Here is a 22,466-nt window from a genome sequence, read left to right on the forward strand (position 1 = left end):
TCTGTGTGCATTAGTGTATGACATATAAACACAGGGCTTTGTCTCGACACTTTAATGTAATCAAGTATTTTGTGAGGCTGCTGTTGTACAATTGCGTTGGGTTGTATTTTTTTCATGTAAAAATAAAAGGCTGTTTTCAGCTTTTTTCACAGCTTGCTTGAGATCCTAGAAGAGGCCTTTGAATGTTGCCAAACTGTACTGACTGCATTTACACCTGGCTGCGATCCAACCACCTCCAGACATCACATACATTTCAGTTTCTATTGCCATACACTTTATCTGCAATTTACAATGCATTAGCAAACAACCACAATGCATTTGGGTCTAAATGGAGTCTTCATACTCCCAAAACTGTTAAATCCCACACTTCCCATTTATGCACCTAAATGGGATATTTGGAAAAGTCTATACTTGCCTTGCAAACATCCACGTTTCAAATGGCATGACACCAGTTTGTAATGGATTAGGTAATGGCTTTCTATAATAAATGCATAGACTGTGATTGCAAATAACACAGATAGCACTGATGGCGTTGTAAGAAGATATCTCAGCTAGAGAAAACTCCACACAAATACATACAAAATAATATAGAGCTTTTTTGAAATTTTAAGTGACACAACAACTATGACCTTCACGAATAAAAATAGTAGAAAGACTAATACAATACACCATACTGTCCTACATCTCAGTGTCGCAAGCTGTGGTAGCATTTATTTGTTTTCTCATGAGCCAGACACATTAAATTGGTATGAAATCTGTCGAAACAACCAAATGTTTGAATACAACAAAGATGCCAACCGATCTAGTAAGTAAAAATAATTATGCATGGAGATATATGACTATCTGAATATTTAAGTAAATAAACATAAGTACTTTAACGCCAGGATGTCACACACACACATAACTCTGTATGAGTTCACAATTCTGCCACGCACACCCACACACATATGTGCACAGGCATGTGTAAAGAGATAAACACTATGCTGAGAATTTAAGAAAGAAGGAGCAGGCACATATTTTGGAAGAGAATTAGGAAGCATCCCATCAACCTTGAGCAGCTTAACCCTTCACCTCAGCAGTCTGTCTCAGTGTCTCATGGCTACTCATTATATGGGAAGAAACTGCCTTGTAATGTTTGTTGACTCAACCCCCCAGTAGACGCTACCCTGTGTGCACAAAGGAGATAATTACTGAAAATTACTGAGAAACATGGAAATGTAGTTGTGTTTATGCCTGAGAGCTTTGTGGGCTCCTGGATTCACAAATTATTCATGTTGTGGTATCGTCTTCGCCTGAGAGGTGAGCAGTGATGACGACTTCTAGCAGAGTACCTATCAAAAGTGGTTTTGCCTGTTTCTTCTTTTCGGTATCTTTTCCCTTTTTTGCAAAAAACCCCATTATGCATCAACGTGACAAGAGTGACAGCATCACCTTAACAAATTCTCACTCTGCCAACTATTAATGAAAAAACACGCGAGCAATATGATATGCTTAAATGAAATGCTAAAATCAGTTAACTAGAGTCAGTTAACAGGTCTATAGAGAGCTGTGGGGTCAGGTTCCTGTGTTAATGCACTCTCAATCACCTATGATCATGTGGCAGTTCATGAAAAAAGGTGTTTTTTGAGGCAAGAAAAGGAGTGTAAACTTTGAAATGCCAGGAGGATAATCTGCCGCTGCTCATTACATGGTGTTGTGAAAACAGTAGTGTGGATATTCTTCTTTGGATCAGATTTGAATCTGTTTTGTATTCTGTATCATTTCTAAAAAAAATAGCATGCCTGCTTTAGAGGTTCAAAGTTGTGAGGCTGTGAGGCTCACCCTATCCCATTTGCTCTTTTAATGTATGATTCGAGTTGTTAATTGGTACTTAGTGATTGCAGTGGTGTATCAATGTATATATGTATGAGTCTGGCTCTCTCCTATTTGGATGCTGCCTGCTGCTTTCTTATTCTAAATTTACAGGACTAGGGTGTGCGTGTGTGTTCATACATTCACATTTACCCTTCATGCAGTCCTGTATCATAAAATGAGGCAAACTCAATTTTAAATGAACAACAACACATGACATATTATACTTAGTACACCCCATCATTTTAATAGCTTGTATAACGGCTTCTAACTTGAAGTGTACTGAAACAATCTGAAGGTTCTTTATCAGTGTCTCACATCGTTAAGGAGGAATTTTACCCCTCTTGTCTTTACAAAAGAAGCTTTGTAGGCATTCACTGAGGTCTGGATTTAGACTTGGTTCTTTTCTTCTTCAGCCATTCTGTTGTAGACCTGCTTTTATCCTCGGGTTCATTGTCCTAGAATACTTTGGTATTTACTTTAAGGTGCCCAAGTCCAGTAGCTGCAAAGCAAGCCTAACTCATCACTCAACCAACATGCTTAACAGTGAGGATGAGGTGTGTAGGTTCTTAGTTATCCAGGTCATGTTAGTCTTCTGTGCTTAAAAAAAAAGGCAACTGGACTTCTTCAAGTTTACCTCTCATCCAAGAGGTTGGAGGTGAATGAAAGGTGGAGAGTCCCAGGTATTTAACCCCTAGTGGGGTTTGCTCCCTGTGGACGTGACCCTGAGTGTTGTTGACCTACTACTGATCTTGTGAGTCATCACATGATCCTCAAGAGCATGAGCCTCGTCCTTTTGGTGGAGGTGTCAGCTGAGTCTTGGCTTTTCAATGTTGGGCCATGTGTTTGTGGAGTGGAGTGTTTTCAGTAAACGTGGTCCTCTGCATCATGGCCAAACATCACTGATTTGATCTTGTCTAGCCAAAGGACATCGCTCCTAAGCTTTGCTGCCATGTTCTTTTTAGAGAGAAGGGCTTTTTGCTGGCATCCCCACTAAAAGAGTCATACTTGTTCATGCTTTTTTTGTAAATGTACTGTCATGAACTTTAACATTTAACATGTTTACTGAGGCTCATATAGCCTGAGTAGTTTGGGTGCAGCATTAGAATTAGTTTTTCTGAGCATTACACGGTCTGACCTTGGGGTAAATTTGCCGGGACTTTAACTTGTGGGAAGACTGGCAACTGTTTTAAGTGTCTTCCAGTTCTGAAAAATCTCTCTCACTACAGCGTGATGGACTTCAACATTTTTTAAATGGAAAATTATCTTATATGACTTCCCAGACGAGTTAAATTTTCCACAGTTTTCTGCCTTTTGTTTTAGGTTTTGTTAACTAAATAATGATACGCTGTAATAGGCCATGCTTTGTAATTCATCTGAGATTGTATTTACCTAGCACCTGCTTAGGACTAGATTACACTTAAGTCCTGATATGTAAGCCATTAGAATCAAAAGTGAGTGTACTTTCTTTGCACCATGGCTCTACAGTCATCTTTTCAGGCATGGGCTTGACACTGATGTACCAATTAGTGGCAGGATGTCATTATGGTGCATGTAAGTGCACAATTAAGTAAATAGAAAGGATGCAATCTTAGGATAAGTTTTGGCCTTTAGCCTGCATTCATTGTCAGGTTCCTGGATGAAACTGTAAAAAATATAATCAATCTTTTTGGGCCAGATTTCTTTTCCACAACGTTTTATACTTTCACATCCACATTTACGCATGTAATGAATGAATGCTTGAATGACATCGTAATATTGTGTTACAGTTCTGTAATTTACAGCAATATGCAAAAATCACTCCCCGGGCTTACCTCAACATCCTGTGAAAAAGCAAAGTGTGATCAATATAATACCAAATGTATGCAAAACAGTCGTAAATCACGGATTATATTTCATACTGAAAAAAAGACCTGTGAAGCTGTGAATCAATTTATACAATTCATCTCAATCATCTAATATTTCACTTTGAGGTGCTGGTGCATAGGAATGGGGTTTTGTGTGTGTGTGCGTGTGTGAGAGAGAAACCCAGTAGACTGTGGAGGTGAGAAAAATAAGGGCTGTGGAATAAGTCTTGCATCTGCATATCAAAGAAGGTGTGGAGGGAAGTGTAGAAAATGATGAGAATAAGAACTGTAGTATGTTTCTACAAATGCATAGAGTGTGAAGTAGGTTCTTATGGGAGCAAAATCATTACGAAGACAAAGCTAATGTTCTTTTGACAAATGACAGTGGATTTGATAAGCACAGTAAGTACCACAGTAAGATAACATGGCATAATACACATGTTTAATTAATGACACTGCAAGGCAAGTACCAACCTACTGTGAGCTGAGCCTTTCTGGTTAGACTTACCCCGGCTCAACTTTCCATCGTTAACAGAAATAAATTGAAACAAAGATGAAAGTTTAGTGGGGTCGATGAATACAAAATACATTCTGGTTAAACAAAAATTTTCCCCACAGAATTTGACACTGATTTAAATAATGGATACACAGAGTAACACCTTTCTTTTTTGTTTCCTCTAGTCTCTCTTCAAAACGTACTGAACCATGTACTGTCGGTCTATTTAAATGCTTTTCGTGTTTCGTTTCAGACATACTCTGCACCTAGAGACGTGTGCGTTCTTTATCCAAACAGGCACATCAGCCTGGAAGTGCACTTTGCCTGTCATCTGCATGTAATCAGCCAAGTGTGCCTTTAACTGCAGGGAACCATATAAGTGTAGCTAAGTATGCATCTTGCAATTAGCATGGAAATTTTTCTAGCTTCAAAGCACAGGTGCAAATTGCACAGGTGTAAGAAAATGAAGGCTGAGATGGAAAACAGGAAAAGTTCTCTATAAATGTTCTCTCTGAAGTGTGACTTAACTTCTTGGAAAGATAAATAACCACAATACCTAACTAATTCCAAACAGAAAAAGTGGATGGAGAGCTGTGGCTGAGTGGTCATTTTACTTGATGTTCAGAACTGAAAATAGGGCCCTTTTAAGAGCCAAGTAGATTTGTCTGCAGTTACCTTGACAGTGTCAGGGAAACTCTTTATAGAAATCATTAGTGAATTACAATTTTACCTAAGTTGAAAAAAACCCATATAAGTCTCAGCTAGAGCCAAAAATGTTTATCCATAATGTTTGTAACTTTGCAATTATCTAACTTTTATTTTGATGTCTTTTTTTGGTTTTTGACTGTCTCTTAAGACTTCCAAGTCACTGTGCCAGTGACCGTCACAGAGCACAACAACCATACTTAAAGGATGCTTAGTAATCAGCAAAATGTATTTCTGAGTATAGACCTTGCCAAACAACCTTAGGGTGTATAAAGGTGAGACATTCACTAAAAAGGAGGAACATGAAAAGTTAATAGTGTTGTAACTTCTCTTTGGTAATTCACTGTTTGACAATTTCTTCATTTTTAAGGGATTAATTCCTGCTATTAAGGAAGCTTTGATTAATTCTTGCCTGCAAGAAAGGATTTGAAGAAATTTAAAAAGAAAAAACATTAAAGAAAGTTTTTAAATTTCAAGAAATTTAAAAGCAAGGACCAAAAACACATTTTAACAATATCATATACACTATATTATTTTATATTGATCTCATAAGGTAAAAAAAACCAGTATGTCACTCATTGTGTGTCTCAGGTCTGCCAACGCTAGTTGTTTCAATTTTGTAATGTCATCAGAGTCCTGGTCTTGAGTACATGTGTATTTACTTTCTGTATTTAATATAGCCCAGCTCATGGAGTTGGAGCCTGGAGGATCAGGCCCCACTGTGCAGCCTACTGTTTGAGGGCAAAGGGATAAAGACTGCCTCTTTGCCAGGGTTTATAATCCTCAAACTGTGCCTTTGTCTCATCTGTCAAACTGTGCCTTGTTGAGTGTATTAGTGGAAGTTACCAACTGGTTTAGCCTCTCAAATCTTTAGGAAACCTTGGACCTTTAGTCCCCAGTTTAAGCTCTGGACATGTCAGTCTTTCTTCCAAACTGTCTAAAGATAACTCTTCAGTCCCTGTTTAACTTAGAGCTGATAAGGTGATCACAGGTAACTATCACAACTAACTGCTGAGTGGTTTCTGTTATATTCCAGGAATGCTTTTAGAACAAAACGACTGGTTGTGCATCAGAAGTTAGTGAGGTTGATGTCTGCAGCTACTCTTGGAAAAACCCGAGGCGTATACTAAGTGTCTATACTCGTCATTGTGGGTACAGAGAAGGTCGTCAGATGTTGCTGTTATGGGGGAGTTAAACCATAGCTTTTCATTCCTTTGAATGCTCTGAAGCCTCTTAATTTATAACGTGAGGTCCAAACAAAACTCTGAGAAAAATATTTTCAGTTTGTATTTACCTGTTCTGTATACTTTGGTAATTAGTTGACATTTCCTGAATGCATGAAAAAACAGTGTTAGATTGGTCATCTTTTACAATAACTCACTCTAGCTAATAGATGCATTAGTCTGATTCTTTCTGTTTAACAGCTTCTCTACGTTCCAATAACATCTTCAAGGACGCTGCTGACACGACTGTGTCGAGTGTTAAATCCCAAATAAATGAAACTTAATAGCATTTAGAACTGCTTCTTTTGAAAGCTGTTTATATTAAGAATATAGGGATATTAAAGCAGAAGTGTCCTTTTTTATACACTTATCTGTGGATTACTGAAATGCTGAATTCTCTGAGGAATTATGTGAAATTACAGTACCTGAATTATAGCACACTTCTGAGAGAAGACTTCACACAAACACCTTACAAAGGCTCTTATGTTAATATTATTCAAATTGCTTCTTTGACTATAATTTGACCATTTTAAAATGAAATTAATGGTGTAAAACTGCAGACTCGAAACACTTACCTTGTGTTCACCACCTTTACTGGGTACACGGAGATTTTAGCAGGACGACGATGCCCAAAGAAACTATTAATACATTCGGATAAATTCTACCTAGATCTAAAATTTTAGCCATTTTTGAAAGACGGAAAGGTTTCTCTCCGTTTCTTAAAAGTATGCGCTGTAAAGTCATGACCCTGTGCCAAGCACAACTATTATGACCCATAGGGCAGAGCAGTTGAAAAGCATTTTATGGTTACCCTGCTGAAAGCAGTGCCTATATAGTATGCACATGAGATAGTGACGACAGACACAGAGAATGTGAGATATAGGCTGAGCATGTTTACCGTGGATACTGTATTTGTGCATAAATAGACCCTATCATCTCTCAGTGTTGAGCATTTCCTCACAGACAGCATGTGACTTATCAGAGTGAGCCAGGTTTTCAGAGAGCTGACAGTTTAAGGAGAACTGCCATGGGATAAGTCTCAATCCTCACTCAACCATTACACTCTCATGCCCTTCTCTCTCTCTCTGTCACACACACGTATCTACATAGACATGCACACACACACACACACTGAAGCAAGCACAGACGCAGCAACCCAATGGCAAACCCTGACTACCGATTTTCAGAGCTGCCTCAATGTGTCTCTCGAGATGCAGAAAAACTGTTCAGATGTGAAACAGCAGGTCTCGAGGGAAGACTAAGTGTCTACAAGTTTAGTTGGAAATAATATAAAAACAGATTCTTTTTTCAATAGATAAGAAAACAATAAAAGGGAAAGAAAAAGCATAAACTTATAGAACGAGACACGATTCTAGGTAAGATTAAAGAAAAGTGAAGAACAACATAATGAACAGTCACTGACAATTGAAAGAAAAAAGACATGACGCATGAACATTAGTCTGTATAGTCATGTAAGTGTAATGCATGTACTTGTACACTAGTTACCGGAAGGTCATTTGGAATATCTGTCCCAAGTTGACTTGCTGGGTTTTGTTGTTGTATCCATGCAGCATCTCACCAAACAGGGTGTCATTGAAGTAGACATCCTGCTTAGGGCATTTTGGTCCATCACAGTTGTCTGACTGCAGGAGACAGGAGCGCCCATCGCCTGCCAGCTTGTACTCTTGTACGCATCTGAGGAGGAAGGAAACACTGTCAATACAATGTATGATATGCAATCTAGGAGACCTTGTTTACACTTGAGGTGAAAGCATAGTGCTGGCAAGATTTGAAACAGAAGTTTGAGCTGTAGCAGGCTGATTGTGATTTGAAAGACTGACATTATATACAAGGCTGTTCCCATGTTCCTACTTTAATTTTCAATCTATAAAGACCAATACAGAGAAACTCAGCATGCCAAAATTGTACCGATTTTCTTTAGAATTCCCTCAGACTAATAACAGCCTGACACAGACAATCACAACCAATGTTTTGAAAAGACATTTTTCCAGGTTTTCAGTTTATATACCATTAAATCTACTTTGTTACTGTCAAAGCCAAAAAGGCCTTTTAAATATGCAAAGTGCTACAGTAGCAATTATCAATGGCGAGTTTGTGGACACAAGCACTCTGGTGAAAACCATTTTAAAACAGATTCCAGTGCCACTGGATTCAGCAGACTCTGCAGTTAGTCACAATTATAGCTTCCACTATTGTGTGCAATCCTGTCTTACAGACCAGGCTGAGCAGTTAGTGCTGCTGGATAGGGCTGAGCGCAGGACTCATGCAATTGTTCATGTCTCTTCACCTCGGTGGGAAGGAGATGTCAACTGCTGTTGGCAATACTCAGATCTGGTGGAACAGGGGCTTTCTGTAGTTGAAGGCAAATCTGTTTCCATTTTTGTAAATGAACAATTTGTATAATTACAGAACAAAGTTATACCATTCAGATGATTTTATTAATTTAATCTGTTTTTTTTTCCCACAGGCCACTTTTAAAAAGCATTGTGCATTTATTACAGAACATGTGGGTATACAGGCTAGTGATTTAGTGAAATACACTTATGAAATTAAACAGGATATCATGGTAAATGGACAGAGCCTCAACGTTCATGTTTGCCCACAGTGTAAGGGTACCAAATGATCTGGGGAAAATGAGGACATCATTCCAGATCAGACACAGATCAAGAATGAGGGCATGCTTCATGTTTCTTTAGGCTTCTGCTGTTAGGTTTCCATCAAAAAGTCAACAGATGCATTTAGACATGTTTTTTTTAAGTATCCTTTTATCAGTTATCAGGTCCCAGGAATTAAGCAACTTTCATTGGCATGATCAGAACAGTTTCCATAAATGATCAGCCAGTCTTGAGATATAAATACCCTCAAAGAAGACAGCTATTTAAAGGAAAATGGGAAGGACAACCCTAAAGCTAACAAAAACACTGACAGAAGTACTTCCTGTATTTTTGGTTACTATTTGTAGCCCTTTTTCAGACCTTTCATGTTTGGAGCAACAATATAATATTTAATATTGCTCCAGGAATATCACTGCTTTTAGAAATTGGGTAAAACGACCAATATAGAAGTTCAGGTCTTTGTGGCAGAAATACTCACTAACCTGAAGGGTTTTATTCAGTGTAGATCATTCTTTTCTTTAACCTAACCTTAAAATGGTTCCATGTCCCAAAGCTGAGCACGTAACAGAAAAATTATGATAACAATAAATTCTAAACGAGAAAAAAATATTTAATCAGCCAGCTAAGAACGACCTTGTTTCTTTTTTCATGCAAACTCTAGTATCACAGGTGGAAGTCCTGTGTTTGACCCATTTGTTCACTATTCACATCTTTTCCAGCTGCCACGGACCACAGTGCAGTAGTTTTTTTTCAGTGTTTTTCATCAAGTTGCAAAGTAACAGTGTGATTGCACTTGGGAATCTAAGCAGTCTGCACTCAAATGGAAACCTAAGTATTTACAATATACTGGGTACAATCAAAAAGTTCTATGAATAAGTGCAAACAAAAACTATACCTAATTGAAATTTGCCATGATTTCCCCTTCAAGAATATCTTCATTCTACAAAATGACCATCACACAGAGGCTCACTGCCAGCCAAAGTTGAAGTTTTTTAGCTAAGAGTCCATTTTCATTGAATGTCATGTCCAGGGTGATACCAGGATAATAGTCATCCTCTTTGTTTTCAACATTCACAAGGATGTGCACTACCAAAAGATCCCCCTGCCTCAGACTGTCAATGCAAAGCTCCATTTGTACCATACAGAGAACTTTGGCATGTGCCATGTTGTGCTGGAACTTAGTGCACTGACAAGGCTGGAGGTTTTTTTTTAATCTACACATATAAAATCCTCACAGACCAATCAGATTTGCCTCCCTGTGACTTCCACTGCTTCCACAAAATGAAAATCAGGTTAAAGGTTCACTGTTTTGACGCAGTACCTCCGTAACATTCAGGCACATGTGCCAAGAGAACAGAACGGGGTTTCCACTGAGCAGTCTAAAAATAGTAGCTGGGCTAGAAGCTGTGAACACGATCTTAGAGGTGAGATTCACTAATATTACTTGTATGAGGTTTGAATTGTTTGGACAAATTCATGCAAGTTTTCTTTCCACATCTTTGTATTGTGTATGTTTTTGTAGATTATGCTCGTAATGGCTATACTAGAACTGTATGATATGTATTTGTCAATCTATCTATATGGCTTTCTAGCTATAGTTTATTCACTGGTTATTTCGTATTTAGTATTTTTTGAAAATTTACATTTGTGTAATCGAACCATCACTCATGAAACCTACTTCCAAAGAAAGCTTTATTGGCACCCTGCAGATGTCTTCTCTTTCTCTATTTACTACTAGCTATTCTCACCCGCAAAACATGAGTACGTTGCTGGAACTTGGGTCATCTTCAAGGGGCACAAGCTGCTGGAGACACAGCTGTTCACAACCTCCATTGAAGCCATCCGTACAGTCAATGCCCCTGGAGTAGTCATAGCAACCTGAGCCATCCTTCATTGGCCTCAGCCCCTCAGGACACTGTAAGAAAAAGAAAGAAGGAAAGGTGGTGGGAGGGATACAAGCAGGGGGTGAGGATAAAGGCACAGAATAAGAATAGAGAAGAAGAGAGTAAAACACATAGGTCAGAATGTGCATTTTAATCAGGATTGAAAAGTACTGAGAGGACAGAGATAGTAAGACTGAGAAGATAAGACAGTAGTAGTAGGGAGTAAGACTTTCAGAAAGAACAAATTCAAGAAAAGAAGAATTTAAGCCAATTATATTTTTCTGATACAACACAATAAAAAGGTGGAGGCGCTTAAAGGATTAGAAAATTAAACAACGGCAGCTTGGAATCGTTACCACAGCTCATTTTACTACCTGAGCAGAAAGTCCCCCCTCAGTTCACACAAAGGCCTGTGTTATTTTTATTTATTTTTTTAAATGCCAGACAGAAAGAAAAAACTCAGAGGCGAAAGATTTAGACACAAGCACCAGCAATTAAAATGATTATCATTTGTGAAATCATTCCACGCTGATAGAAGTGTGATAAAAGAAAATAATAAACTTAAGCATTGCAAATGAGCCAAGGGATTTCAAGAAACAGAAATAGCCACTCTTGTTTGCTGGGAATTAAATCAACTGATACTTTTTAGATGGATAATAATTAGCAAAGTCATTAGTGACTCACTAAAAAGTGGCGCCCTACCTTGCAGTAAATTATTGATACCACAGCTTTTATCACTAGGTTGTTGTTGTGACATTTCATTTCAATATGAAGTATTAGTTCAACTTTGAGTTCCCATCAACCAAACAAAAAACAAATCACATTTATCTGAGTATGTCAACTCAAGCCAGAAATCTGAGGAGGAACAATGGGTCCAGCACCCTAGTCATTTGCCTGGCTAATTTAAAGTGCAGAATTTAATTTATGAAGTGGATTTTTAAATGAATTATATTTCCTCCAGCATAAGAAATACTAATTATTCAGAACTGCAAAAGCAGCAGATGTATTATATAAGAAAGTTGGGCTCCATTAAAAATGTAATGTTACTAACAATAAATAACTTCTTGACTTAATAGCTTACGCTCATAAATTATATTGCATTATTCATCTCATATGTAAACAAGATGCTTATTACACAAACAAAACAAAAAGGTCAGACTTTTCTGCTGGCTCAGCTTAACTGTCAAGTCAATCAACATGCTGCTAAAACAATATTGATAAGTGTTATTATATCAAAAAGCATAAAAAATGTGTGTGTGTGTTCATTGTTCTAACAATTAACAGAATATTAGCAGAATATTAAAATATTATACATTCTATATATAAATCATATATCATATATTTTCACTGAAGCTGAAGCTTTGCCGGCTCCACGATGTGAATCTCTCATACCATCACATCCTAAAGAATCTCTCATGGACTGATGTCTGATGACAGCTGAGCACAGTGAACTCCTTCTTATGTTCAAGAAACCAGTTTGAGATGATTTGAGCTTTGTGACATGGCATGTATCCTGTTAGAACCAGCCATCAGAAGATTCGTATGATGGTGGAAGTCATAAAGGGATGTACATGCTCATCAACAAGATTCGGGTAGGCCGCAGTATTGCTATCATGCATAGTTAATACTAAGGAAGCTAAAGCAAGAAAACATCCAAGAAACTACCCTCCACATCATTACACCACCGGCAGAGTGATATACTGGAGTGAACCTTTGATACAAGGTAGGATGGATGCATGCTTTCATCTTATTTAAACCAAATTATGACACTACTATCCAAATACAGCAGCAGAAATCATCTTTCCAATCTTCTATTGTCCAGTTTCGGTCAGCTCATGCAAAGACGCGGTTTCCTGTTTTTACCTGACATGAGTGGCACCTGGCATGATTCTTTTCCTGCTGTAGCTTCTCTGATTCAAGGGCATTATTATATATCCTGTATTTAAGCACTAAAAAGTCTGATTGGAATTTTTAAAAAATATATATATTTCAAGAGACACCTGGTTAAGGGGCCAGCAGAAATTGCAGCAAATATAATACAAGTGAAGAAAGAAACACATTTCTTCTGGACATCTTGATGGCAACGAGTGGTTATTTCAGGTATTGATGCCTTCCCATCAGTTTGAAATAGTCTAACTATTTGCTCTGAGTTCTGACATCAACAAGGCACTCCTAGAGAACTTACTGCATACTTGCAGCTCACTGGATATTTTCTCTTTTTTGGACTATTCTCTGCAAACCCTAGTCATGGCTGTGCAGGAAAATCCCAGGAGATCAACAGTTCCTGAATTACTGAGATCAGACAGTTTGGCATCAGCAACGTTGTATCACCTTTCTTCTCCATTCTGATGGTGAGTTAATAATAATAATGGTTTATATAACGATTTATATAGCGCTTTTCAAGGCACCCAAAGCGCTTTATAATACCACTATTCATTCACTCTCACATTCACACACTGGTGCAGGCAAGATACAGTTGTAGCCACAGCTGTCCTGGGGCAGACTGACAGAAGCGAGGCTGCCATATCACGCCATCGGCCCCTCTGGCCAACACCAGTAGGCGGTAGGGTAAAGTGTCTTGCCCAAGGACACAACGACAGAGGGATCAAACCAGCGACCTTCCGGTTACAGATGCGCTTCCCAAACCCCTGAGCCACGGTAGCCCTAGAGTTTGAACTTTAGCTGGTCATCTTGAATGCACTGAGTTGTTGCTATGTGATTGACTGATTAGATATTTGGATTATTTGTTGCATTTTTTAACATTTGTTTTCTAGTTGGCAATTTTTTATAACTGCACCAGGAAGGCCACATCCAACTACTGCAGTATACAGCAATAACCTTTGAATTAGCTTAACTAAACAGAAAACAAATCATTCCTCTGTGTAGTGAGAACCAGGATCCAGTAGCCCTGACTTTCACAAGTTAACGTATGTCATTACTGAGATGTTATATAATGTTTCCTACAAAGTGTGACATTACATGCTGGAAAACAACAACAGAATTACCACCCCATATGAGTTTCCAGTAGGATGCATATAGTCTCAGAGATACTATAAATAGTTTCCATCTCATCTTTGAATATTTGACAGGTTTCAGCTGTGGTCAATTTACACTTTCAGATGTGAGCCACATGCTGAAAATGTGTTGGTTTTGCCAGCCTTTCAGTTTCAAGTGTTGCTGTAATGTCTTCCTTGCTTGTATTGATATCTGCCTCTCTTTGCTAAGAAACGAGGACTGTGAGAGACTGAGTTACATCAGTTTTCTAGTCCACAGTTCAATTCTTTCACTAACTGCTACTCTGACTCATCTAGACTCCTGAAGTTTTGTGTGCCAGCATAGGATATTTTTGTAGGCGTGCAATGACAAACAGCTAAAATGTCTGCTGGTTGTGGTGTATTTATTCTTAAAGAACAAAAAAACCCAAAAACAAAACAATGCTATATACTAAACACTACATATTTCTCAAAGTTCAGAAAGTTAAATGACTTTATTATTTCTCTGAGAACTTTTTCTTAGGTTAGGAAGCACAAAGGAAGAGGTGGTGTTAAAGGGTCTAGTGCACGTAAGGAAGGTTCACGACATCATTAGTCACATGCCTGCAGACACAGTTGTATAGACGCTAAAGGGAAAACTATGTGTAGCTATTTATTAATGACTGACATAGGCAAGGACTCACATCCAAAGGCACCCTTTTTCCCTCAGTTCTGGTCATCAGATGAGAAGGAAAACAACAGAGAAGTGGTATATATTGTTGTTTTGGACTAGAACAGTTGGCATTTCTACCTCCTAGAGATAGAGGCGTACGAGGTGTGTGAACTTTTATCTCCAACAGCTTTCAACTATCATAGTCGTTATGTTTCCCTGGTTTTCTGCTTAAAGATTTCCAAAGAGATTATTAATCTCATTAAATCCAGCAGAACTGTACAATTTAAGTAACACCATTTATTAGTAACTACAACAACACATAACATATTAGCATTTCTGGAAACAAATGCTTTATAGTAGAACCATTTAAAGGCCATCTTTTCTTTCTCTTTTGCTCAGACTGTTTCAAATCCTCATTTAGTCCAAAACAATGATCATCAGGATCAATCTTATTTTGAAAGGTTTCCTGAGATCAGAAATAAGACTTTTTCTTTGGCATAAGCCTTCTGGAGAAACAATTACATAAATCATATGGTTGTTTTAAATAAAGCTTATGCAATACAGGACATTAGCAGAGAAATCAAGTTAGAAATGAGATAAAGACTAATAATGTTAGAGATCTTTGGAAATGCATGAAGTCTATTAGAAAAGTATTAGAAAAAATGGGAATGTTCATTAACTGTCTAATACATCTAAAACACTTAGGCCATTTATATGTATAAATATATATTTAAAAAAATCCCCATTCGGCCTGGGTGCAGTCTTTATCCTCTAAGCTCAGGTCCTCTTTCAGTGTCCTGAGAGCTTGCAGATCTTGCTTAATATCTTTGTTGATCCTAGCAAGAGACTTGCCCTTTGTAAATAGGATAACCAGGTGTCACACGTGGAGGAGTACAAAGAAGCTTTATCCTTTGTCCCCATTCCCAGATACTGAGTCAATGTTCTGCAGTTGGTCTGGCTCTAGTTTTCAGTCATCACTGCAGGAGACACACATTTACACAGTATTGCTCATATCCAGAGGCTGTGAAGAAAGCGAGCAAATATATCATCGTGGGTCAAAAAAGCTTTGCAGATTTTTCGTGGAACATGGTGAACAAACAAGCAAAAGGAAATGCAGCAACAAATATTAAATCGATTGAAGCTGGTGGAAGTCAAGCGAGTTTTTGCACTTTTTGTACCTTTTTTTGACATGAAGTGACACAGTAAGGAAGTAAGCAGGTGAGTCTCACACAAAGTATGGAAAAGTGTGTCTCGCAGATGTGCCCTTTGCTTTGGTCTGACATGCTGTTGCTGCTCTAGTGCAACATCCAGTAGTTTGCTTATTGCTCCGTTACTCAGTTTAAGACTTTTCTAGTAGATAAAGTGTGCCAAAAGCTCTGAAATATCTACCAGTAAATTCTTAAAATGAGTTGTTATATACACTGATCAGTCATTACATTATTATTAGGTGTTAGTTGAAGTGAATAACATGATTATCTCAACTTATTATCTCCACAAGGATCTTTCTACCTACCTACCTATCTATAAATCACAGTTTCTTTAATATCACATGGATGACCATTGCATTTGTATATGTTACTTGGGAATGCCCGTTACTAGCATGCACTACGGGAAGAAAGCAAGCTGCTGGAGGCAGTGTGATGGTTTGGTCAATGTTCTGCTGTGAAACCTTGGGTCCTGCCATCCACGTAGATGTTACTTTGACACATACCACCTACCTAAGCATTACTGCAGACCACATACACCCTTTCATGGAAACAGTATTCCCTGATGGCGGTAGCCTCTTTCAGCAGCGTAATGTGATCTGCCACAAAGCAAAACGTTTCAGGAATGGTTTAAGAAACAGAACAACGTGTTTAGGTGTTGTGTCTGTGGGATGTGCTGGATAAACAAATAGATGCCCTACTGCACAACATACAAGAATTACAGGATCTGTTGCTAACATTTTGGTGCCTCAACAGGTCAGGGCTGATTTAGCAGCAATGCAATATTAGTCTGGTGGTCATAATGTTATGCCTGATTGGTGTATATATGAAGTGAAAAATGTAGATGTGAGGACAATCTAGGCAGTGAACAAGCACAGGAGCTGACACTTTCACACATGTCGGGCTTTAATTTATACACTTTTCTGTATCAAATTCATGCCTCAAGGATGCGTTTTCCATTCTCAATAATCTACACTAACAAGTGCTCAAGTAAGTACAGAAAATAGTCTGTCTTGCATTGAACTTAGTCAAAGGAGAGGTGAAAGTTCTTCTGATTGTTGGTTTGCATGCCAAGGCTTTATTTTTGCTCAAAAGTTCTCTGAGGCCCAAGAGCACAATTTAGAATCCTACGCGATCATCAACCACCTGTGCTTCAGAACTGTCTTAGAAGGGATCAAGGCTGTTTGTCTCCACTTATGAGAAGATTAAACTCATAATTCGATGTCTCATAATTTAAACATTGTGTTATGTTATAATATCTGTCTGTATGAAGATGAAATTAATGCAGTATGGGTACACTTCCTTTTAATTTTATCCTTTTTTTAAATTTGTATTTTTGTTTATATTGCAGGAGTCATTTTTGGATTTTATAAAACATATTATTCAATTACATTTGTTGATCTCCTGAGAAAACCAAAGCCAGAAACAAAAAAGAAAAAATATGAATTATGCATTGCTCATGTGTGTTCTACACAAAATCCCATATGTTCAGCATTCGGTGGAAGAGCACTTTAGTCTCTGACAAGATTGGAGTTATTCATCACATTAGAGCAGAGCTGTGGGAATAGCTATCTGTAATTCAGAATTGCTATGCAGCTCTCTGTGGTTGAATGAAAGTTCTTAAGGTTAGCCATTAGTGCAGCCCATGAGCTACTTGCTCTTTCTGCCTGGACAACTCTCCAAAGACACAAGGGTTCGGGAGTGGAACAATTTGTATTTGAGACAAATGAATTCCACTCAGTTCTTCTGAAGCGATTCTGTGATGGCAGCACACCAAGAACAAGCCAGTAGTGAGAACTTGTAGACACAACTTTCTTGCATCTTATTTTGTTTGTATAGTAAATCATCTTGACAGCTGATCACTAATGTATAATTAAAACAAATGGTAATTTTATATAATTTGTATGTTATTTAATATATTAAATATTTAAAGGAACGTGTTTATATATATATTTTTTGTCTTTTAGAGGGTTTAACTGCATGTTTAAATGTGATGGATTTGAGGCTTTTATATTAGTGTTCAGCCTTTAAACCTTGTCCCTGAACGTAGACACTTGACATCAATGTAGAACACCCATCATCGAGGGTAGCATATGTATGTACTCTCTGGGGGCTATTTAAGGGAGAATTTCATGACAGCATTAAGAATGGGACTAATGGCATTTCACTCCTGTTAATTCCTTGCGGAGTAAAAGTGCAGGGTAAGTAGGCCTGAAGAAATTAACAAAAAATGAGTGAAGAAAGTGTGTAAGAAATATAGCTGTACATGTAGCCGATCTTTCTGCACATTATACACTGCACATAGATCACCCCTCCAAATTAACATTCTGAATGAATGCAAGTCATTTCCCCAATCACCCATTAGGGCTTCTGCCCAAATCAGGAACTGAGTATAATCTATTTAGAACTCTTTTCCATGACGATCATCTCAAAATTAAGATGCTAGATGTTTGTACTTAGTAGCAATCAGATATTTTGGAGAAGGAAAAGGCAGTGTGAAAAGCTGAGGATAATAAAGAAACAATATGTTTAAAAGATGTGAACTGGGTCTTCCACGGGACAAGAAAATATATATATTTAGAAAAAAAACAGGAGAGCTTTAAATAACAATGGCAGGCAGAGGAAAAAAATCAAATATTTTAAAAGCATATTCGACAGCCTAATCTAGTTTAGAGATGGCAGTGATGCATGCCCTGCGGCTCTTCTGCTGCTTAAATGTGTTAAATTAGGCTCCACAGTTTTATTGCCCTAAGAGCAAACAAACTTACTAAAGAATGTATTGCATCTTGTGAGTTTAACTGGGATATCCCAGTTTGGAGGTTTATCCTAGTTTTGATGACATCTGGGATATGAGATTTATGTGCAACACAGACAAATCTGGTTTTGCATGTCCCTGTACACATTGGCAAATATTAGTATCCTTTTTGCTAATTAGTGCTTGGTATTTGCACAGGTGGCTGTGATGTCTGTAAACATACACTGTTAGTTTTGGAAGTGCTGACAAAATCTGACATTTGGAAGACTAGCATCCTGCAATCTATTTAGAGACTTGTCGGCATCTAGGTACAATCACTCATCCAAAGTAAAAAGTATATTACATTGTTTTTTATTACAAAAAGTGAAAAGAAATATGTATCTTTCCATGCTTCAAAAGTAAGGCTCTATTACTGAGCCTTATACTGTTTTATATCAATTGGCTATAGTGCCCTCCCAGATAGTTAACAGCATGCGCTTTGGATATACACAGCACATCCACCCTTATCTGGATTTTGAGCTAGAGCTAATCCATTTAATATAGTACAGTTGTGATGTAACGTATAAATGTGCAAAGTTAAAAATAAGATGGGTTAACAAATCATGAGAGGGACATGTGTGTACATACACTCAACAAAAATATAAACGCAACACCTTTGTTACTGCTCCCATTCCCCATGGGATGGACGTAGAGACCTAAAATTCATTCCAGATACACAATATAACCATCCCTCCCAAACAGTGGTCACAAATCAGTCCAAATGTGTGGTAGTGGGCACATCTGCTATATTGAGATAATCCATCCCACCTCACAGGTGTGCCACATCAGGATGCTGATCTGACATCATGAGTAGTGCACAGGTGTACCTCAGACTGCCCACAACAAAAGGCCACCCTGGAATGTGCAGTTTTGTCTCACAGCAAAATGCCACAGATGCCACAAGCAATGAGGGAGCGTGCAATTGGCATGCTGACAGCAGGAATGTCAACCAGATCTGTCGCCCGTGCATTGAATGTTCATTTCTCAACCATAAGCCGTCTCCACAGACGTTTCAGAGAATATGGCAGCACATCCAACCGGCCTCACAACCGCAGACCTCGTGTAACCACACCAGCCCAGGACCTCCACATCCAGCAGGTTCACCTCCAAGATCGTCTGAGACCAGCCACCCAGACAGCTGCTGGAACAATTGGTTTGCACAACCAAACAATTTCTGCACAAACTGTCAGAAACCGTCTCAGGGACGCTCAACTGCATGCCCGTCGTCCTCATCGGGGTCTTGACCTGACTCCAGCTCGTCGCCGTAACAGACTTGTGTGGGCAAATGCTCACATTCGATGGCGTCTGGCACGTTGGAGAGGTGTGCGCTTCACGGATGAATCATGGTTCACATTGTTCAGGGCAGATGGCAGCTGAGAATGTCCCAGTTCTTGCATGGCCAGCATACTCACCGGACATGTCACCCATTGAGCATGTTCGGGATGTGCTTGACCGGCGTATACGACAGCGTGTACCAGTTCCCACGAATATCCAACAACCTCGCACAGCCATTGAAGTGGAGTGGACCAACATTCCACAGGCCACAATTGACAATCTGATAGACTCCATGCGACGATGTGTTGCACTGCATGAGGCAAATGGTGGTCACACCAGATACTGACCGGTTCTGGGTCCCCAGACCCCCAATAGCGCAAAAAACTGCACATTCCAGGGTGGCCTTTTGTTGTGGGCAGTCTGAGGTACACCTGTGCACTACTCATGATGTCAGATCAGCATCCTGATGTGGCACACCTGTGAGGTGGGATGGATTATCTCAATATAGCAGATGTGCCCACTACCACACATTTGGACTGATTTGTGACCACTGTTTGGGAGGGATGGTTATATTGTGTATCTGGAATGAATTTTAGGTCTCTACGTCCATCCCATGGGGAATGGGAGCAGTAACAAAGGTGTTGCGTTTATATTTTTGTTGAGTGTATATCTGAACGAAATGAATGCTTTAAACCAAGAAACACCAAAATGCAGATGTAATGAGGTGCAATGAGCTGCACTTGGCAGAACAGGGGGAAACTACGTGATGTTCGTTTGTAAGGAACACAGATTAGTAGGGGCATACATGGGATTTTGAGAGTTTTCATGAGTGTTGTGTTTGGGCAGACATGCCTTTTATCCTCTCTGTTAACTGATGTAAACTAGAGGCTGGCAAGCATAAATATGGGTCCACACTGACAAGGCATCATTTAAGTCTTGATTTTTCGAGTGTGCCATATCTTTTAATAAACTCTTGCATTCAGGGACAGTATAGAAGTTAAAATTACATCGGAGACAACAATATCTGTCTTCTGTAAACAACACACGTATGACAGGCCAAAATGAAAATGTGAATTTATTGCTGCTTGAAGCTAAAAGGCAAAAATACATCTTTGCCAACACTACATTCAAGCAACTTTACCAGAGATGTCCCAAAAGAGACATTATCTCAGGAAAAATATGCCACTAATATCCCTCCATCTGTTCAGTGTACGAGTATTACCATTGGAAGGACATATACTGTAGCAGAATATGGCAATGTGCTACAAAGAAAAAAAAAAAGAAGCACTGTATCATTATCAGATGTCAAATTTAAAGCATGAAAATGGCCAATTACCAAAAGAAAGCCATGGTTACAGAGATAACGACTTGATTTTTTAAAAAAAGGAAATGGATGTAATATATTCATCTATCCTAGGAATACCAGGTAAAATAAAAGTGACCAGCTCTTTCCCATTAGAGACCCGTCACTGGTGGAATGATTTGCCTGTGGACATCAGAATGGCAAATTCTTTATTGCCTTTTAAATCCCTGCATAAAACATACATTAAAATCAAAGAGCTTTTATTTCATCATCCCTGTCTTTTTTCCCCCAGGGATCAATAAAGTATTCTGATTCTGATTTTTTCCCTAATGCCTCTTATACGATCATTGGTTAGTTTGCACAGGTGTACTTTGAATTCCTATTTAAATGAACAATAACTTAACCAAGCAGAATAAATTAATTTCCCCCCCACTTCTCTTTTTTTCCTACAATTAAGTCATAACAAATATGCAATAAAATGGCTTTAAAGTGAACAGCTTGTGATTCTTAAGACAAGTGATAAAAAAGGAAGCGAGTGACATCCTGTCTTTCTAAGAATCTGTAGAAAGTGAACACAGTCAAAATGGAATAACAGATATCTCCAGAACGTACACACTGGGGCTGACTAGAATTTAATTCATTGCAAATGCATTTCAGCTGTCTTAAGAGCAGCAGACAGCCTTAAGGGACTGGCTCTGAAAATGGATTTTAAGCCTTCCGTGTGACATGTTGGTGCTCTGTGTTAGCACCCATTCTGACAAGGGTGGTTAAAATTACACCAACCCAGGAGAGTAAGAAAAGCAAATAATACTGCCGTGTCTGTGATTCTCTGAGTTAATCTCTGAAGACTAGAGGGTTTTGTCAGTGTTTTTGTCTGAGTATTAATCACACAGAGGCGTGAGACCGTTTGGAATCATTTCAGAGTATTTTTTTTTCTATCTAGCTTTTGAAAATGTGAGTTGAAAAAAAGTCTTCTCAAGCTGACTAACCCTTTAACTGATAGCCAGATTTTTTTTAAAAAGAAAAAAGAAGGTTGAATTATACCGCACAGAGGAAAACAACTGCTGCTCACAATAGAATTTTGTTTGACTCATCAGAAATAAATCATAATCTTGTTATTTGGCGATTACTGAATGCTGATCAGTTTCAACTAAACTCAAAGCCCAAAGGAGCAAAAGCATAACTGTGATCAATGTAAAACAAATTATGCTATCCCAGTTTAACAATTAAAGGAAGAAAGACAAAAAGTTAGGAACTAAAATATGCAAAGCTGTGACTTAAAAAAAAACATAATGCTGATCATGTAGACTTCTTGTAGTGTGGTCCGGTCTTATATCTACTAGCCATTTGACATATGCGATGGTGTTGGAGATGCCTATTTCTTCCAGTATTGCTGAGTCACAGTTCTAGTTGGTCTACCCTTATGCCTTGTTCACCTTAAAGTAAAACTTACACCTTTTGAAATGCGCTGGTATGTGTATGTTTAACACAGCATTTACGTTGATGGTGAATGATCTCTGTTTGGTACTTTTTCACTTTTTAACTGGCGGTTACTTACCGAGTGTTTTTCAGACAAGTCGCCATCTTCCATGCAAGCATCGGC

The 22,466-nt window shown here is 38.5% G+C and overlaps 1 protein-coding gene across 1 annotated transcript in view; it reads right to left on the reverse strand.

The window, feature by feature from the left end:
• Positions 1 to 22,466, reverse strand: part of astn2 (astrotactin 2) — a 295,633-nt gene that overhangs the window by 96,042 nt on the left and 177,125 nt on the right. Inside the window, exons 12-13 of the mRNA XM_085463840.1 lie at positions 10,507 to 10,673; positions 7,629 to 7,817 (exon numbers count right to left, since the gene is read on the reverse strand). Of these exons, the coding sequence (XP_085319966.1) occupies positions 7,629 to 7,817; positions 10,507 to 10,673 (356 nt within the window). The remainder of the gene's footprint in view (positions 1 to 7,628; positions 7,818 to 10,506; positions 10,674 to 22,466) is intronic.

This window comes from Copadichromis virginalis, linkage group LG7 (assembly GCF_057382275.1).
Source record: "Copadichromis virginalis isolate Kocher_CV1m ecotype Utaka linkage group LG7, C_Virginalis_male_GT1.1, whole genome shotgun sequence".
Classification (NCBI taxonomy): domain Eukaryota; kingdom Metazoa; phylum Chordata; class Actinopteri; order Cichliformes; family Cichlidae; genus Copadichromis; species Copadichromis virginalis.